Here is an 18,125-nt window from a genome sequence, read left to right as displayed (position 1 = left end):
ATCCATAAAGAAATTTCATAACTTCAGTATCTGTCCTTAGTAAATCTGACAATTTTCATATAGTTACCATTCTAAAATATACATGCACATGACAAAACTTTCAAGCAATATTTTGTATGCAAATACAGCTGAGTCTGTCTAGGTCTCCGTAGGAAAATGTGAAATTATGTTCAGATTCCCTCAGCATAACAAGAGAGACTAAGGCTACACACACAGCTGAATCTTAATTTCAAATAGCTCCTTAGTTCAAGACACAGTAGTAACCTGCAATAAGAGCATGATGATGAATCACTAGATGAATCTTTCCACAGTTTTCACACAACACATTAGCACAATTCTGGGAAAGTTCCCAGGCTTCCCGACAAGTGATGTCATCAGAACCAACTCTGATCCCGCACTCGCTGGGGATGTCAGAGACATCATGAATGACCAAGAGGCCACCACTGAATAATCAAAAACCGTTTCAATCTAGAGCGTAATAAACATGATGCAGATTAAAAAAAAAAACATTTAAGTAATACTAACAAAACAGGAACTTGAATTAAAAGCGGTAGATGGATTGCAAGTGTCCGGTAGGGTAAACCGGCAAGCTTCTGCCCACCCGTTGTATAACAGAGAGGCACGCAGCTGTCAAAAAAAGCCAAATGCAGAACAGCAGCTATTGACCTATATCACACGCGCAACACACGGGCTTTTGCACAGACAGGCCCTCACACCTCACTGCCCGGCTGGCACTAGGAAGTTGGGGGGGGGGGGGGGCTCTATTTTTAACCCGAGTAGTAATCGAGGGCATGTGATGGGGACGTTACGAAGCCATGCACTTTCACACTGTTTCGTCTCCGCTCTTGTGACTAACACACAAGCCGCCGCCGCCGCCGCCACCCTCCTCCCCCAGTCCGGCCGGCTGCACAAAGCGCGTCCACCCGAATCTAAATCAAGCGGGTGTTGCGAGACACGGACACGTCCCCGCGTCTGCGTCCCTGGCGATTCGTGGCAACCCTTTGTGTCATTTAAAAAACAACAACAACAACAACAAAACACGGTTAATTCGGGGGGCGATTCTAAATTAACGGGGCTTTGGGGGCGCCTGTTGGTTCAATGCACGGTGCTCAAGAAGTCGTCGGGTGACGCGCTCCACTATCACACAACAATCACCGACTTCACAAGCCACGGCCGTGATCAACGATCGTGACCGCTGTTGTTGTCGCACCACCTCCACCCCGCCGACAGGAGTGAAGCCGCTTCCCCTCCGGTGAATCCGTGAAAGGGGGGGACGCGGAGCTCACGTCGAGATGGGAGTGGGTGAACTCGTCCAAGCAGCGCAGAGCACTAGGAGCCGGGCGCCAGGCTGCAGCTCGCCTTTGCCTGGCCAGCGCACACGCTGCAGCAATTAAGACACCCCCCAGAGAGACCCCCCCCCCCTCCCCCCCGGGCTTTCCTGCAAAGCCCAGGGCCCGAGCCCTGCTCGTGTACGGAGGGGGCCGAGCTGCCGGCCTGCTGCGTCGGTTCTGCACCGCGCAGTACTGTAACAGAAAGCGGCCCTCCGCCTGACGCCATATTGGCACAACCAAAATGGCCGCCTAGAGGATCCCTCTATACGCGAGTTACTGGTTCGCTCGGTTTTCCTGTTTTAATTCCCCCCCCCCTCTCCTGGTGTAGAGCTAAGGGAAACCCCAACGAGCCCCCAGACCGACCTTCACTCCAGAGCAAGCAGGTAAAAAAAAAAATTCAAAAAACCACGCAGATCGTGTGTGTGTGTGGGGGGGGTTCTTTTATTTTTTTTCCTTTTGCTTCGGCTCCGCCGCTCCACTTCCGAAATATTATTTTCGGGCAGTCGTGGCCGTGCGTTGCCTTTTCTGTAGCAAGGGGCGTGCTCAGCCCCGACTGCCTCTAGCTATCGGCGAGGCGAAATACTGCGAAAGTGCCGTGATCCGATACCTGGAGTTCGGCCCTCTCCACCTCCCAGTGCGCCCTCTCCATCTCGAACCGGGCCCACTCGTGTTGGATGTAGTGCAGGATCCCCGGGATAGTGTACTGCTGGGGCCGAGGCATCTCGTCCTGCTGCTGCGGCTGCTGCTGGACCACCAAGGCACCCCCTCCTCCCCCGGACTGGGGATTCATGTTGTTATTATTATTCCCCGGCTGCTGCTGCTGCTGCTGCTGTTGTTGTTGTTGGAGCTGCTGTTGCCTCGGCGCGGCCATTCCTACTCCTCCTCCGCCACTTCCACCTCCTCCCGGGTGTTCATCCATTTTTTTTAAAAAAAAAAAGGGAAGAAGAAAAAAAATTTGCCCCAGCGACAGCTAATGCCGCACAGGTCCCTTCGCTCTTCTCGCTCTCTCTCTCTCTCTCTCTTTGTGCTTGCCCGCAAACGAGTGCCCCGCCGCCGTGTGCAATTCGCAAGCGCCCTTTCCGCCGCCCCCCCCCCAGCTGGGGTCGCGGAGGTGCCTGTTGTGAGGTGGTGTTTGGGTTGTGTGTCAGAGAAGCAACGAGCTGCCGGCCGCCATTACAGTCCCTGGATGTGAGCCTGTCTCCTCACTGCGGGGGTGAGGGAGAATGGGCCCGCGCTGCATGCCGGGACACACTCACCAGGCGGTTTTTTTTCCTCATTTATATCCAAATACAGACCTGGCAGGCACCGGGCATGCGTGACGTCTTACATGGTGGCCGGGCTGGGGGGGCGGTTTGGCCGTTCCCAGGCACCTCGTAAAACGTGGGAGAGCTCAAGCGTTATGTTGGCCGGTGCTGACAGAGAGTCCAACAATGTGCACGGAAGAAAGAAAGAAATAAAGGCTCCGTTGCACGCACAGGTCGTCCGTAGACAGAGTTGGCAACGTCCGCGTCGGTTTTCGTTTCTCGCGTGGATTTTCTACACACACACACACAAAATGAAAACGTGACCTTATATGGGGTGAAATAAAACGTGGGAGCTCCGTGTTTTATATTTTGCGTTCCTGCGCCTGTCATTGTGTGAGAAATTGGTCGCACCGGAGCGGTTTTCGGGCTGCTGGGAGGTGTCAGTCCGCACCTTGACAAAATCGTCATCTCGCTCATTGCGACGGAGAACAAAAGCGCATGGTACAACAGCTGGATGTACAGGGGGCACAATCCCGATATTCTGAAACATTTGTAGAATACTCCGAAATCCAGGAGTGTATCTAGGGGGATTATACTTCGAGCATGCTGTAATAAGTAGACTCGGTGAACAGTAGCTGGCACTTCGCTGTTCTGTCTGAGCCGAGAATCGAGGTTGATGTGATATCCAGTGAAGTTATGAGGTCGCCTAGTGAAACAAATCTGGGCTTCTCTTATTGCATTTTTAATAGCTCGTATTGATACAAACGTTATGGAGATAAACAGGGAAGTACAGTAAATGGAAAGGGAGATCAGGTGTCCATTCAAGCATGTTCCGTTATTTCTTAGTCAAGTGCAGTGTCACTGTGAACTTGTGCTTTGGGATAAACTGGATGATATGAACACAGAGTACATGCAAACTCCACACACAGCATACCCCAATCTGCAATCAAATCCAACGCCACAAGACCTGTAATGCCACAGAAGTGTGGATTGTTAAAATATATTTTAATTTTTTTATAAGTTACATTAGCCAGTGAACTTTGTGCATTAGTTTTTTGAATTTCAATCTAAAAAAATGACAGTGTGACACAATTTGTCCTTGTGTTCTTGAAAATTGTTGAAATTTAATAGGAACAGAATATCCAGTAATTGATAGGTACATACTGTAAATGTTCCACCAGAGATGAGAAGCTGCTATCACAGACTACAGAATGATTTATTTTTTACACAGTAGGCTGGAGTTGACCATCCCCAGTGGCATGATGCGACACTGAATTTGAACACATTCATTCGTTCAATGTCCCCTGGCTGTCTGGTATATTAGTAATAATTAATGCTTGTGTAAACATGCAGAATTTACTGTTTTTCTGGCAATTGAACCAGGATCCTTGCCTGAATTCAAGCAAACAACGCAGGATGCCACTTCAGTAGCAATTCTGAGAATTTCTGCTGTTATAGTTTAAAACGTATATATTTTCTATCAACATAAATATTAATACTGCACAGATACAGCTGTTTAATCACCGGCCACTCCCATGGGAAAAGATAACAGGTTTGTTTTCTTAGGTTAATGGTGTGCGGCAGTCATGTGGTCGGACGCGTCCTCAGCCAAAACGTTTAGATGTAATGTGCATGTTACAAAAAGATCATGCACATAGTGTCCACAGAGTATTTCACTGCGCTGAGGTGTGGACTGGCCTGTCATGTTGTTAACTGCTCCTGCCTGCAGTACAGTACATATGAGTTGTGGCTGGCCAGAGCTGGTCTTCTGCTCCAAATGTGAATCTGAAGGGAGTGTAGATGGCGTTCCCGCAGTGGCTTCTGCTAACCTGCTTTAGGAACAAAAGTGGAATTCTTCGCTCCTCTGTCGTGGCCTTAAGGAATGACGTATTTGTTTCTGTTCTCTACGTTCCCTGGGGCTTTGGTTCTGTCTGTGCTCTTTTTTAGAGCAGTGCCTTTAAAAAGGACGCACGGGGACGGGGGGAGGCCAAAGGGCACAGCCCAGCGTCCAGAGTGCAGACCTGCCGCTGACGTGAGGCAGGACGTCCTGTCTGCTGCCTTTCCCCCAACCCTGCCCCGGAATTGTCGGTGATCTGCCAGGATATTGCGACAGTTGCACAGCGCTCCTGCACAAGTGACGAGCGCTGCACATGCGTCACGACAGCGGCGCTTTTTCCTCTGCTTGAGGCACTTGTGAGCACATAAGATAAGATCACTTTATCGGCCATATCCAATTTCTTGCGTTAGGAATTTGTCTTTTCGCATACCCCAACTTGCTCTCTATGAGACACACGGACACACAGGCAGGGATAGAAGCTTGGGGTCAGAGCACAGGGTCAGCCATTTATACACCACCCCTGGAGCAGTCCTGTTGTAGATTTTCAAGTTCAAGTTCATGTTTATTTGTCATTCCAGTCATCTGCAAGTATACAGTGTTACAAAATATCGTTCCTCCTGGTCCACAGAGCATTTTTTCCAGACCCAGAACAGCCACTGCGTCTGTGCACACCATCATCTTGATCAGTCATCTTTTAAGTGTTGCAGCTGAGAGGAGAAACTTTCATACACCAGTAAGACACATGGAAAGATCTGCCTGTCCATTTCCTAACCGCTTCTTCCAGTTCGGGGTTGCTGGGAGTGGGATCGTGTCCCAGGAAGCAGTGAACGCGAGGGAGGGACTCCGGGACATTGCAGGGCCCTCACAGACACACACACAGACACGCACACACTCGCACTTGGGGCCAGTTTTCCCAGAAGCCATTTAGCCTACCAGTATGCTTTTGACTGTAGGAGGAAACCCATGCAAACGCATGGAGAACATACAAACTCCATGCCGACAGCACCCTGGGAATTGAACTTCGGCCCCGGCTCTGTGAGGCAGCAATGCTTACCACTGTGCTACTCCTCGTATATCTATTTAGGGTAAATTTAGCGTCAGCCATTTAGCTCCATGCTTTCCTTGGAGTGTCTAAGTTGTTTTGTTTGGGGGTTTGACGTGACTGTATGCAAGTAAAAGGGTTATTTGGGGCTGTACCTTTGTGGCTCATTGGCAAAGAACACATTCTCCTTGCTAATATATACAGCACACTTGTCATTTCAGAGTGCCCCAGAGACAAGGAGGGACAAAAAAAATGTGTAAACAGATTTGGTTGTGCTTTGTAAGAGATCTGAGATGTAGGAGATATTCCCATCTTGCTGTTCAGGTTGAAGAATCAGACACTGCGCCTTGTTTCCACACTACCTATACACTATCCGCATTGTACACTGAGCTGGATATCACATCACACCTATCCCTCTCTGCATCCTTCTGTCATATTAGATACCCCAATTACCCTTCCTGTGATAGAGTTTCTAAGGTATTTTTCCTTGTTTCACCGAATGCAAATTTTCGTGCATGATTTCATTACCATTAGCTAAGAAAATACAAGCGGGTTCTGATTTCAAAATTGGATCAAGAAAAGAAACTGCTGGACTTCATTGGGCTCCAGTTTGGAGTCTGAGCCTCTCTGCACTGCAGGGAACAGTTATGGCTCGTGTTAGAAGGGAGCCCAAAGGAAAGGAAAACTTTGTTCCTGCTCTCCCAACTTCAGTTTCCCATATGTACCATGTCTTTTTGTGTGCTTGATTATTTGTTTTGCATTTTTCATAGAATATGTAATAGAACACCTCACAGCCTCTTTTTTCTCATGCAGCTAAGGTGTATTAAAACGGCTCAAATTAGACCACTAAGCCACAGTTTATATTGTTCACATGCTGTTGCAGCTTCCCTGCAGCTTCCATCTGCTTTTGCTTTTGAAAGCTCAATATTTATTTAGACTTATTGCTCTTCAGAGAGAAAGCCGCAGGAGCCTCCAGAAAAACATGATCAAGTTTTTCCTGATGGTCAACAAGCAGGGTCAGACACGCCTGTCCAAGTACTACGAGCACCTGGATATTCAGAAGCGGATGTATTTGGAAGCTGAAGTCATTAAAAACTGCCTGTCCCGGAGAAAAGAGGAGGTATACAATATGGAACTGATTTTTGGGAATCATCATGGCGTATTTATCCAGAAACCCCAGTCGAATTCTACTGAACTGTATTGTTATTGAAAGATAATCAGGGCGATGAGAGTGCTAACACTGGCTAAGTCCCATATCTTAACAATAATGCCACTTTCGCCTGGCAGGCTGAATACAGAAGTAAAGCTGTTGTTATGGATGTTATTGTTACTAGTGCAAAAATAGGTCTTATGTTTGTCTGTTTTATTAACTATTTTCAGGGAAAAAAATTGAAAGGGCCATTTTTTACCATTGACAGCTGAAGTGCTACTGGGTCTTAAACTACCCCAGTTCCACATGAAATAATACTTACCTAGAAACCAATGAAATACCTTTCATTCTGTCATTTTATATTTTCTTTATTATTGTACTGTTGGGAAGCGTAAAGTCATGTGATTCATTTTAACTAGCCTGTGACTGTGGAATTGTATGCGTATTGGAGACAGGTATGGACTGACTCTATAAAGAAGAAGCTGTAGTACAGTAAGTGTAGATTCTAATGAGGTGTACTGTTTTTTCAGTGTTCCTTTGTTGAATATAAAGACTTCAAGCTCATTTATCGACAGTATGCAGCACTTTTCATCGTGGTTGGGGTGGACGACACTGAGGTAAGCTAGTGTGTTTTGTATGTTTCCTTTTATGAACACACACAGCACTGAATATTATGGTCCAGCTATAAGTTTCTATTACAGCACCTTGTAATAGGTTTTCCAATACATTTAGTTATTTTTCAGACCTCTGCATCCTGCCTCTCAAATTCAGGGTACATATATTTTTTTTAAAAATGATACCCAGTGAGTGCAGCACAATGGTGCAGTGGATAGCATTGTCACAGCACTGGGCCCTGAATTCAATTCTGGACCTGGGGTGCTATCTGCGTGTTCATATGGGTTTCTTCTGGGTGCTCCGGTTTCCTCCCACAGTCCAAAAGCATGCTGGGAGCTTAATTGGCTTCTGGGAAAAAGTGTTCCTAGTTGTGGATGTATGCCCAGCAATAAACTGGCCCTCTGTCCAGTGTGTATCCTGCCTTGCACCCGTAGCCTGCCTGGATAGGCTCCGGCTCCCAGTGACCCTAAATGGGTAGAAGTAGTTAGAAAATGCAAGGATGGATACACTGTGATCAGGTGTTAAGTGGGTCAGTTCTATGGACTTTTGTCTAACACTGAGGAATGTTGTGCCTTGCAGAATCAAGTTTACACTTCTTGAGAGATCGTGCATAAGACAGTGTGGATGCTACACTCTACCAATATAGGTGTCTTTGAGTACCATTGTGATGTGAGCTGTCAGACTAAGGGAAAGTGGAATCACTGTATAAATACAATTAACTATTTAGTCACCCCCACAAAACCAGAAATTCCTCTCATAAACAGCAAAGCTGGGGTTTTTTTTCCAGAACGAGCTGGCAGTCTACGAGCTTATACAGAATTTTGTGGAAGTGCTTGACAAGTATTTCAGCAGAGTGGTAAGCATCATTCATTTCTTCTCTCATGGCTCAGTGTTTTTTTAAAGCTACAGAGCTGCAGGTTAAAAATGGTCACATCTGTGTTTTATCATTTCAGGGAAAATTACCTTTTTGTTCAAAAATATTTTTTTTTACACCAGGAACTACACTCATGCAAAATAAATGTTATTGGAATTTAAATGTTTTACATTTAAATGTTAATGTGTGGGTGCAATGTTTGTTACACTTCATGACGTTGAAGCCATTATAGACTGATGATGTGTAACTTGTAATGGAGTACTGAACGTTTGAGGTTTCAAAGAATGTTATATGTAAATATTATTTTTCCCCTACAGAGTGAGCTGGATGTATCCTTTTTATAACTCTTCTAGCTTTAACTTTTGTTACAGGCTTTCAATTGAAAACAGTGCATTTTTGGTTAGTTGCTTAAACGGAGGTTCTTGATTCAGGACTGTTTTAAGTGCTTTTCAATTGTATTCCTACCTGTACTGTGAAATATCTTTTGAATACATTTTCCAATTATAGTCCCTCTAGCTAATGATGAATGTCCCTTGCCAAGACCACATGCCTGACTATCTGGACGTTTATCAAACACACGAGGTCCTTTACAAGCTTCTAACTTCGTTCAGAGAAAAGGAAACTATAACTGGTTTGTCCCATCAAGAAGAAAGACCGACATGAACAAGGCATTTAAAAGAACTGTCGAAAGAAAAGGGTTTGCCCATCATACACTGCTTTGTGTAATCTACTGCAGTTTGCAAGTTCAGGCGCTCCAGTTCCAGATAGTAAGGTGGCCAGTTTCACCCAGCTGGTGTTGGCCATGGATTGGGTTTGAGCACTTCCTCTCCCTGCACTAGTCACGCCTCACACGGCCAGCAGGGGCTGCTGTGTGGCCTCGAGCTGTCCTCTCTATTGAGCGTACAGTAATTTACAGCGGTCTAGATGTTTAACAGACTTAAGCTGGCCTATTCCAATTTGCGTTAATGTGCCCAAGTGAGTGCTCAATGATATCAGTCTCCTGATGTTATTGGCACAGAGGTGTGCTGACTGTTTTAGAGTTGTGCTGCATACATCACTGGGCAGCCTCACACTAAGAGAGCTCCACCTACTGGACAGTTATGAATGCTACTGTTAACAAAAAGAGGTATTCAATATTTGCAGACCTAGAGTTAATAACTTTTCTTTCTATAACAGTTTCATGAATTAAATGATTGAATGACTGAAGCATTTGAACTCAAGAGAAAATGTCTTTAACTCTTACACCCTCAGATAATGTTTAACCTGGAGAAAGTGCACATCATTTTGGATGAAATTATACTGAATGGACGCATTGTGGAAACGAATAAAAACAGGATCCTGGCCCCTTTACTAGCCCTTGACAAAATGGCAGAAAGCTAAGGGAACAACTGAAGCCAGGACTCTTAAATTTCATATGGGGATTGAAGAGACTAAGAAATCAGCATTTCATGATGGGTCCAAAGCAGTATGGAATTACCTTGTACTTAATAACAGAATAAATCTCACAATTTCATTAATAACACTTGTCTGATGCATTAGATAACTAAAAGTTAAAGATTGCCATGTTTTTTTGTTTCTTCATATTTATTGCATTTTGAGACAAGCAGCTTAAACTGTTGACAGTGTGGAAGGTTCACATTTATCCCCTAAATTACAAGTAAAACAATACAACAGCAGCTATACTTTGCAAACATTTTAATGATTATTTTTGGAGCATACACCTTTGAAAATAGTTTACTTCAAACTGCAACTCGAGTTAAATAAATGTTTATAATATACAAAGAAAATACAAGGGAAAGCTTAGCTTGCTTTAAATGTGCCTTGCACCTAGAACCAGTGTTTTTTTCCTATAGCTTTATAGTAAAATTACACAAATGCACTCAGGGATTTGATCTTCGTAGCAGGGCATTAAAGAGTCAAAACACACGGTAACCAAAGCAAAAAGAAGAACAAAAGCATGTGCATGATTGTATACTTAAGATGAGCAAGGAAGAAAAGAAACTAATACTCAAATGGTGCAGGCACTAGTAAAAATTAAAACCTGTTCAAGAAAGGCCCATACACTCTAGTTACAAATCTATCAAAGCAGGCTTTTCACCACTTTGCCTAAGGCCAGCAAAATGGGAGAGGACAGCAGACAGAAGGACCAATTTATGATAAATGTAGTGTACCCAGATAACTGGTGCACAGAATTACATGAAACTTCACACACATGTTCAGTTGGAAATGAAATGGTAAACAATGAAAACACAAACAAACTGCCCTGGATTCCAGTCTCACAAGCCCTTGAAGCAGCACACAGTGCTCTGTGCCATAATTTGCTGGCCGAGTAGGGTACAGGAATATTTCCTGCATGTTCAGCAGCAGCTAGTAGAGTTAATACATTACTTTTTTCCTAAAGCTTTGGGAAAAAAGGAAGTCTCATCAGAGCACAGCTAGGGATTTTTTTTGTAACAAACACGACAGGCTTCTTCAGTATCAAGTTCTGTTTTATCAACTGGGGATGCAGACTGCTCAATTAAGATGAAAGCCTTTCTCCATGGTAGCAGCCAGCAAGCGCTCTCTCATGATCTCCTCTGAGGAATACTCAGGAAGCTTCAGGTAGTGCACACATGTGTTAACTGATGGATAGCTTGCATCTGTTGCATCAACCTAGAAAGTGAAATATATAAAAAAAGTATAAGAATAAGTAGATGTCAGGCTGCTTGGCAAAAATGAAAGGAAAGTCTTTAGATTATAAAGTCTTCTAAAAGTAGAAATGTAACTTGTTAAATTTACCTTGTGGGTTATGTTCTATACTACATACAAAGTAGCAGACAACCAATAATCTGTCACAACATCTTTTCAAATAATACATTCCATGTTTTGTAGTATAATATTTAATGCATTTAAAACATTTTACAGGTAAGCCTTTAGTTACTAAGGTTATAGCTCACAAACTCAGATTTCCAGAATGGGTGTACCTTGCGCACGATGGTTAGTCGGGGATGAAGGTTAGCTAAGCCACCCGGGGGAAGAGTTGAGCATCCTGTTGTGAACTGTAGGAATGCTTTTCTTTCATCTGAGGACATGCCGCAGAGGACTCGTACAAATCTCAGAAATCCAGGACTGTGAAAACACAAGTCACAACATGCATTCATTGTTCATCTTCATACACCCTAACATTAGAAACTGAAAACTGCGAATAATCTGTGACAAAACTGAACCAGTTACAGAGCAATAGGCCTTCTATTACATGTAAGGTTACCGAAAACAATCAGATTCCAGGGTCCAGTCAACATGGATTGAATTAGGATTTGTTGCTTTAACTTGGAGACAAGCGCCTGTTGTACCTACAAAATCTAAAATTACATCATGGATACATCTTATGATATGGTTTATTAATCTCAGAAGACTTTTTATAAATATGCCTTTTGGAGCATATTGGCTAATTTCTGTTTCCTTGAACAAGATTGACACGCAACAAGTTAACTTAAAGATATGATTTAGTGCTTATACAACATAATTCGAGTTGTCACGAATAATCCATCACAGTGGTGACAGAAACACTTAATCAGCATCCAAAATTCTCGTAAAAACAGGCATTCATGGAGTAGTGCATTTCTTCTGGAGCACCGTTAAAACTATAAAATTTAAATTAAGAGATATTCAACTTGCACAATGCAATTTTAATACCATGTTTATAACAGAATGTACAGTTTGGTCACCAAATTGCAAAAATGCTGTCGGTCTCTAAAATATGTCCCAGAAAGAAAAATACACTAACCAGGCATAAAAGAATCCCTTGTACTGATAGGATAAAAAGAGCTGCACATATTACTCTTAAACAGAGAACTCTACAAGAGGGCCCGAGTCATGGACCCAAAACTTTCAAAGATTAACACTGTGGTCTTATTCAGAATCAACAGTGAAACAAAAACCAAAGGGTACTGTGGGAAATAGTGGAAAATGCAAAGACACACCAGAAACTGAGAACATTTTGAAACTGACCCTTGGGCTACTAACAAGGGTCGCATCTGCTTAGCAAGGAGACTGTATTCTACTCCTGTTAGTCTGAAAATCTCTTTGCACTTTATTTTTATGTTTGTTAACATTTACAGCACCACTCTATAGTACATAATCTGGAACAAAACTGATGTCATCCCACTAACATCCTTAAAGCACCCCAACAATGCAATCACATTACTGGGTCATGCGTGTATTTCAAAAACCTCAATCTGCATGCTGGAAATGACAAACCTGTCTCGGGTGTATCCCAGCTTGGGTTCAGTATAGTTAATAATGTCCTCAGCTGTCCATGAAGGGGACTGGTTCCCACACAGAATCATCTGCACCTCTTCATGGCTGAAGGAGCTCAGCTTCTCCATGGGGAAAACTCTGTTGAAGCCATCTTGGAGAAACAAGAAAAACGTTCTATAACAAAACTCAGTAAGAATCCTATTTTTTTAAATGGGTCTTGATCTAAACAGTTTAATTGCATGATATGTTATCTCTTATAATCTTACGGAAAAAACTGACTCACTTCTTTAAAAAAACATTACACCATCCATAATTACTCTTCGGATAATTCTAAAACAATGTAATGACCTGTACCTTGATCTGTACAGTTAATGATTAAAAAGGAAATGTTAAAAAAACTTTTGTTTTTGCTTTATTAAACTGATTGGGACAGACTGGAAGAAAACAGGAAGCACTCAATAATATAAATTTTAAAGACAAGGATACCTCTAAAAGACTCCATTTGTTTCTGAATTCCGGTATGCATACAGAAGTCAAACATGAGTTCTACATATTCTTCTGCATTGTCAATTGTCACCATCTAAAGGAAAAACAAAGCAAGTTACTCTAAGAAGCCATATGCATTCAACCTCACTTTTAAGTATTTTACTGAATATATGTACCTCATCTTCTCCGTTGGGTTTCAGATCCACAGCTGTGAATCCATGCACTTTAGATGAAGGGCAAAACTGGAAGTTCAATCTGAGTGAGAAAAGAAGCCATGTTTGACTTTTTCAAAGGAGTAGCTCATACCACTACCCCTTGCGATCCTTTCTTAAATAAGAACAACTAATAAACTAATAAGAGGCTAATAAGATGGAGAATGACTGCCATGCAGTTACAGCAAATAATGCACTTTAATTTTACCATCCAAGTTAACAAAAATCTTGATACACAATCATTTCCCAAACACATCTGAAATGTGCTACACAACACTCTGGAATGTGGAAAGGCTGCATGGGTCACGAGGCTGCTTTTAAAAAATAACCTTTTAGCTGATAAATGAAATACATAGACTAGGGCTATTCTTCCACATTTCATTTGGCATTACACAGACAAGCCCGTCTCACCCCAGATCTTCAATGCTCAGAGCTGGCCCCGAGCCGGACGGGTTCTTCAGCATGAGGTCCTGCAGCCTGGTGTTCTTCTCATCCTCAGTGAGGCTCTTGTTAGTCAGTATCTGGCGGCGCATTACAGCAAGTTCTTTTACTTCCTTCAGGAATTTAGCCCTGTGGGGGTTCACCAGCTCAAAGTCCTCCCAGGTCAGAATGCCATGGTACCAAGCAGGTGGTTTGGGTTTTGGCGGGTCAAGAATAAACTCCGATTTGGAGTCTTCATCAAAGCTTCCTACGGAATAGGTGTCATGACCTTCCTCTGTAGATGCTTCGGACTGGATTTCAGAAAAGTGCAAGTCCACATCACCCCGGGACTCATACAGCAGTTTGCTCATATTGCTTTTAATGTCTCCCATGCACATTAACTTGAAGAAAGGCTTGGAAATTGGCAAGTCCACCAATCGGTTATCCTGTATGCACTTGGCCAAAAATACACCCAAGAAGAGGAAGAGTTTGCTAATTCTGTCCAGTTCGTCACTATCCTGGGGGAAAGGGGCAGGGAAAAGTCCACAGGATCTCTGGACATAATATCCGGGGGGTTTAAGTCCACCTCCAAGATCAACCTGAAATATCAATAAGGGTAAGTTTAGTTCAAGATTATATTGAAGATTTACAAAGAAAATGGTTAAATCAAAAGTCGGATTTAAAACAAAAACAAAAAAAATCAATGGAAACATTCTCAGCATCCCTCAACCACAAGACAACAAAACAAAACCAGTACACAATTTTTTCTTGGGATAACTTACCTGGCGAGATTCGTCGTCTGGGAAATCGTCATCACAAAGCCAGACTCCCAGAGATTTCCTCTGAAACTCTGCTGCTACCAGAGCATAAAACTCTAACGTAGGTCCCAATCCTGTTCCTTCTTCACCCAGAAATTCCACCTGGGGAGGAATTATTTGAGAAAACACAGATTTCTCATTAAACATTAATTCTCAAGTCCTCTTTACCCACATAACAGAGTGCCAGAAAAAAAACAAAAATCACAAAGGTTTCAGTAAAACAACGATGAAATCTGAATAAAACTACGGCATGGAAAATAAAAATCACCCTTCCTCTCGTGATGCAACGTGTGACTTTTTAAAAGGATGTCTAGCCCTTTAAATCAAGATCGGATCAACTCAGTAGCTTATTTACCTCTAAAACAGACTTCCTGTCAGCATGAATTTGCATGACATTTTCTGCCCACTCCATCATGCTGTCTCCCCTGGGGACCTTCACCCTCTCGTGCTTCAGCCGGCCCACTCTGAATTCCCCAGGGTCGTCTCTCCTCACCGTGGTGGAGGGCCTGGAGCGCTCCATTGTAGCCTCGCGCCTGTTCTGGAGCCACACTATCGCCCTGCACAAAGACATGTGGCCAATGGTAATGAATTCAGATTTATGATGAGACCTCAATAGCACATGGCACAAAAGATGCAGGTCCCCCCCCCCCATCAGTACATGGCGATAATCGCTCTGCATGCATATGATAGTTGAGAAGTTAATGCCGTTCAAGAGCTTCTCATCGTATGAGTGACTTTTCAAGTACTCCTGCAATAAATCTACATTTAACAAGCCACAACATAACTCTCCGGCACTTTATTAAATTTATTCACACACTACAGAAATGCAAATCTTTTAAACAATGTTACCAAAATTGATTTTTATAAATATTATACTTACCGTGAGGCTCCAAAAGCTGTGCAAGTGAAATACAGTTGTCTTGTTTCAAAGGGTATTAAGAATGGGCACTTGCTGGTTAACTGTTCACACCAGTCAGGCAATGCACCGCTAGCCAACGCCAAGGGCTCCTAAATTTAAACACATACAGTTAGGAAAAATGCATTGTACAATATGCTGAGATATCACAGAATAACTAGACTCTGAAAGCTTTCAATAAATTGCTGTATACAAATAATAAATCAGGCTAAGACAAACATAATAAAGTGTACAACATTCTTCATTAAAAAAGTGGTCATGCCTTTTCACAAACCATGGGTATTGTTATTTCTATTCCCAGTGTTCGTCAGTGGTTCATTTGTTTGAATACACTGCTCTTCTCAAAATGTTTGTAGGGTTTTTAAGAAAAAGGTGTTAAAAACAGCACAACAATCTGAATTAAGAAATGCACAGTATAATACCTCTATCTGTTGCAGAATTTTGGTTGTGACTTTTTTACTTGTGAACTCTTCAGGCGAGACATTGAACTGAAGTTGTTCATCAGGTTCTGGTAAACAGAAAATATGGTCACTACATCATAAGAAATTACATGTAAGAGTGTAGCAAACAATGGTTAGAACATGACAAATAAAAAGAAGCACATTCATGAAGTCCAAAATTGAGAAAATTATTGATGTCATCAAACATCTGCACATTCATAAATACCTAATTGGACAAAAACAGTCAACAACAATCCTGTGAATTAAGCTCAAACATAAGGGTGTTTCTCCCTTTAACTAAAATCAAAATCCCATTTTAATGTTCATTCAGTTTAGTTGGTCATATGCACAAGTGCAATGCAATGCTTACTTGCACGTATGCTCCAATACAAAGACCGTTAAATAACATACAACTCATTTGAACCATGTTTCTTGCTCTACCTTCTTGAAGTGTCCTGGTCGAGTAAGGATCCCCTGCAATAATATAGAGAATCCGGAGCAACTGCAGCACATCCTCCACACCACAGGCAGTCTGTCCGCTTCCTGCTTTGGCCTGAGCCTGCTCACGGGCAGAGCTCAGAATATCGCAGGTCTGCAGGGATGACAGAGACCCTTGGCTCAGTGCAGACGACTTGGAACCATGCTCTGAGAAATCCTGCAAGAAAAGGACAGCAAGTAGTTTTAAAACATTCAGATCAGTTTTTAAAACATGACCACCTCAACACAGCTTACTTAGTACTAACTAACGGATGAACATTTGGTTGGACGTTTATTAAATTTAGCATTTTATTTCTTTACTACTTCGGTTAAAAAATACTGCAAACAATCCTTAACATTGTAATCAACCCCCTCTAGTGGTAGTCATGTTTTCCATTAATAAAATATTTAGCTATTAGAATTTTAGACACACATCCCCTCAGGCTTTTAATAAATGCTAAACGTGAAAGCCTCTCATAACCAGCTTTACAACATCAAAGCTAACATAGACAGGAGCATTGCCTGCAAGTGGCTAAAACAAGCGCATGGCTACATTCAAGCAAGAAAAGTGTGAAAAAAAATATCCAGATGCCATCGTATACCTTGTATGCAGCTATGAGCTGAGAACAATTTCTGTTTTTCCTAATACTTTTATTAGTGCCGGTTAATTTCCAGCGGCGAAGGAAAGTTGAGTCTGCATTCTTCTGCAGGTAGGTTATCAAGTCATTCTTTGGTAATTCATCAGTGCCAAGGTACTGTTCCACATGCTCTACAGACCAGCAACCCTACAACAGGAAGAACCAAATGTTGGTCTTTCCTGATTGTAAAGTCTCACGGAGTACACATGCATTACATCAAAATTACCACTATAGGGCCATGCAATTATCAATTATCAGTATAAACTTCAACGACATCCTTATTAAAGGTTAGTGAGGTTTCTGTCTATGTAAAAAGGAGCATTAACATTTAACAGCCACAGAAATACACAGCCAAGAGTAAATGTATTGGAAAGCAAGAACTAAATGATAATTACCATCTTTCCACTTTCTTTTCCTTTGTCGGAATCCTTCATTTCTCTGTACATTATCCTACAAACACAATGTTAAAATTTAAACTCGCGTTCTTGAAACAACAATGAAAATGATTTTAGTGCGTGTAGCTCACAGTGGGCCCCACATGTGTTTCATGACATCCCCAGCAGAAAAACAAGAAACTGGAAAAGAAAACTTACGTGTACGTAGGCTCCCAAATACGCCTAAGCTTATCCGATTTCACACTGCCGTTACAGGAAAGCTGCAGGAGCTTCTGTACATAGTAGAATATAGTAGACTTGTAGTTTGAGAGAGGTAGTTCAACTTCTCTTGTGGTTCCAAGACCAGCTACCTTCAAGATAAGTGCTAAGTGTGGGGACGGTGCACATTCTACTTCCTCCAAGATCTCTGACCGAGGAGTTCCTGTAAGTTATAATTCAACTGTTAAGACAAAGCGCACCACAAAAGACAAAATCAACTTCTGAAACACGCCCATGAAAGATTATGATAAGCTGATCTAGGTACCAAGCATCTTCAAATTCATATGCTACACGTTGATTTTTAGAAACCGGATATCTGCGCATTACGTACTTCTTCTGTACTTCTTTACATGTATGTACATTGATTAGATCCAGTTTCAAGAAAGCCTGAATTTCTCAGTTTTAATATTTTTTACCATTCTCTCATTATGTGTGGCTGTTTGTTAGACGGAGATCGAGCACACCTGGAGGTGGGATTTCCAGATCTGTCGTTTGCTGCACGTTTGTCCGACCTGGTCTTGGATCAAAAGCCGGAACCAATGCAGAAAACTGACGCTTCAACACAAAGTCATCATCCCAGGTCCTGCGGCGACCCCCTTTGGTTTCATATTCCTCTTCCTCCTTAGAAACACAATGTTGGAGCAATACCTTTATAGTCACGGCTGCAACTAAATTCAGAAAACAACCATTTCTAAATTTAAAAAAAAGATTTCTTCCAACTTTCAGAACAATT

At 42.5% G+C, this 18,125-nt stretch overlaps 3 protein-coding genes across 17 annotated transcripts in view; 1 reads left to right on the top strand and 2 right to left on the bottom strand.

Annotated features, from left to right (window-relative positions):
* Positions 1–2,250, bottom strand: part of strn3 (striatin, calmodulin binding protein 3) — a 29,729-nt gene extending 27,479 nt beyond the window's left edge. For all 4 annotated transcript variants that reach the window (XM_088647651.1, XM_088647653.1, XM_088647652.1 and 1 more), the window contains exon 1: positions 1,939–2,250. In XM_088647651.1, coding sequence (XP_088503777.1) covers positions 1,939–2,250 — 312 coding nt within the window. The remainder of the gene's footprint in view (positions 1–1,938) is intronic.
* ap4s1 (adaptor related protein complex 4 subunit sigma 1) lies at positions 1,286–9,613 on the top strand. Of its 4 annotated transcripts, none has more exons than XM_088647657.1 (6): positions 1,286–1,714; positions 6,407–6,574; positions 7,135–7,221; positions 8,007–8,075; positions 8,411–8,422; positions 9,345–9,613. In XM_088647657.1, exons 2-6 carry the CDS (start codon positions 6,437–6,439, stop codon positions 9,471–9,473), a joined length of 435 nt encoding a protein of 144 aa, XP_088503783.1. In that variant the 5' UTR covers positions 1,286–1,714; positions 6,407–6,436; the 3' UTR covers positions 9,474–9,613. The 4 variants fall into 4 exon arrangements, with proteins under 4 accessions (XP_088503783.1, XP_088503785.1, XP_088503781.1 ...); XM_088647659.1 differs by lacking the exon at positions 1,286–1,714 and adding an exon at positions 2,432–2,544; XM_088647655.1 differs by lacking the exon at positions 1,286–1,714 and adding an exon at positions 4,570–5,145.
* Positions 9,614–9,771: 158 nt separating this feature from the next.
* Positions 9,772–18,125, bottom strand: part of hectd1 (HECT domain containing 1) — a 31,821-nt gene continuing 23,467 nt past the window's right edge. For 7 of the 9 annotated variants that reach the window (XM_088647642.1, XM_088647641.1, XM_088647650.1 and 4 more), the window contains 15 exons: positions 17,857–18,013; positions 17,333–17,555; positions 17,135–17,189; positions 16,704–16,886; positions 16,066–16,279; positions 15,607–15,692; positions 15,149–15,276; positions 14,624–14,825; positions 14,233–14,370; positions 13,442–14,049; positions 12,995–13,073; positions 12,819–12,912; positions 12,333–12,483; positions 11,057–11,201; positions 9,772–10,745 (listed from right to left, as the gene is read on the bottom strand). In XM_088647642.1, coding sequence (XP_088503768.1) covers positions 10,608–10,745; positions 11,057–11,201; positions 12,333–12,483; positions 12,819–12,912; positions 12,995–13,073; positions 13,442–14,049; positions 14,233–14,370; positions 14,624–14,825; positions 15,149–15,276; positions 15,607–15,692; positions 16,066–16,279; positions 16,704–16,886; positions 17,135–17,189; positions 17,333–17,555; positions 17,857–18,013 — 2,601 coding nt within the window. In that variant the 3' untranslated portion in view covers positions 9,772–10,607. The remainder of the gene's footprint in view (positions 10,746–11,056; positions 11,202–12,332; positions 12,484–12,818; positions 12,913–12,994; positions 13,074–13,441; positions 14,050–14,232; positions 14,371–14,623; positions 14,826–15,148; positions 15,277–15,606; positions 15,693–16,065; positions 16,280–16,703; positions 16,887–17,134; positions 17,190–17,332; positions 17,556–17,856; positions 18,014–18,125) is intronic. The other 2 variants (XM_088647648.1, XM_088647649.1) reach the window with 1 other exon arrangement.

The sequence above is a fragment of the Lepisosteus platostomus genome, chromosome 10, assembly GCF_059453375.1.
Source record: "Lepisosteus platostomus isolate fLepPlt1 chromosome 10, fLepPlt1.hap1, whole genome shotgun sequence".
Lineage (NCBI taxonomy): Eukaryota > Metazoa > Chordata > Actinopteri > Semionotiformes > Lepisosteidae > Lepisosteus > Lepisosteus platostomus.
This window is presented reverse-complemented; position numbering and strand designations above follow the sequence as displayed.

Bases quoted from the DNA above. Each gene is read 5' to 3' on its own strand.
- ap4s1 (XM_088647655.1), top strand. From the start codon at position 4,858: ATGAGACACACGGACACACAGGCAGGGATAGAAGCTTGGGGTCAGAGC. The intron at 5,146-6,406 runs GTAAGACACATG...ATTGCTCTTCAG, and splicing joins GGAGAAACTTTCATACACCA to AGAGAAAGCCGCAGGAGCCT. The intron at 6,575-7,134 runs GTATACAATATG...CTGTTTTTTCAG, and splicing joins TGTCCCGGAGAAAAGAGGAG to TGTTCCTTTGTTGAATATAA.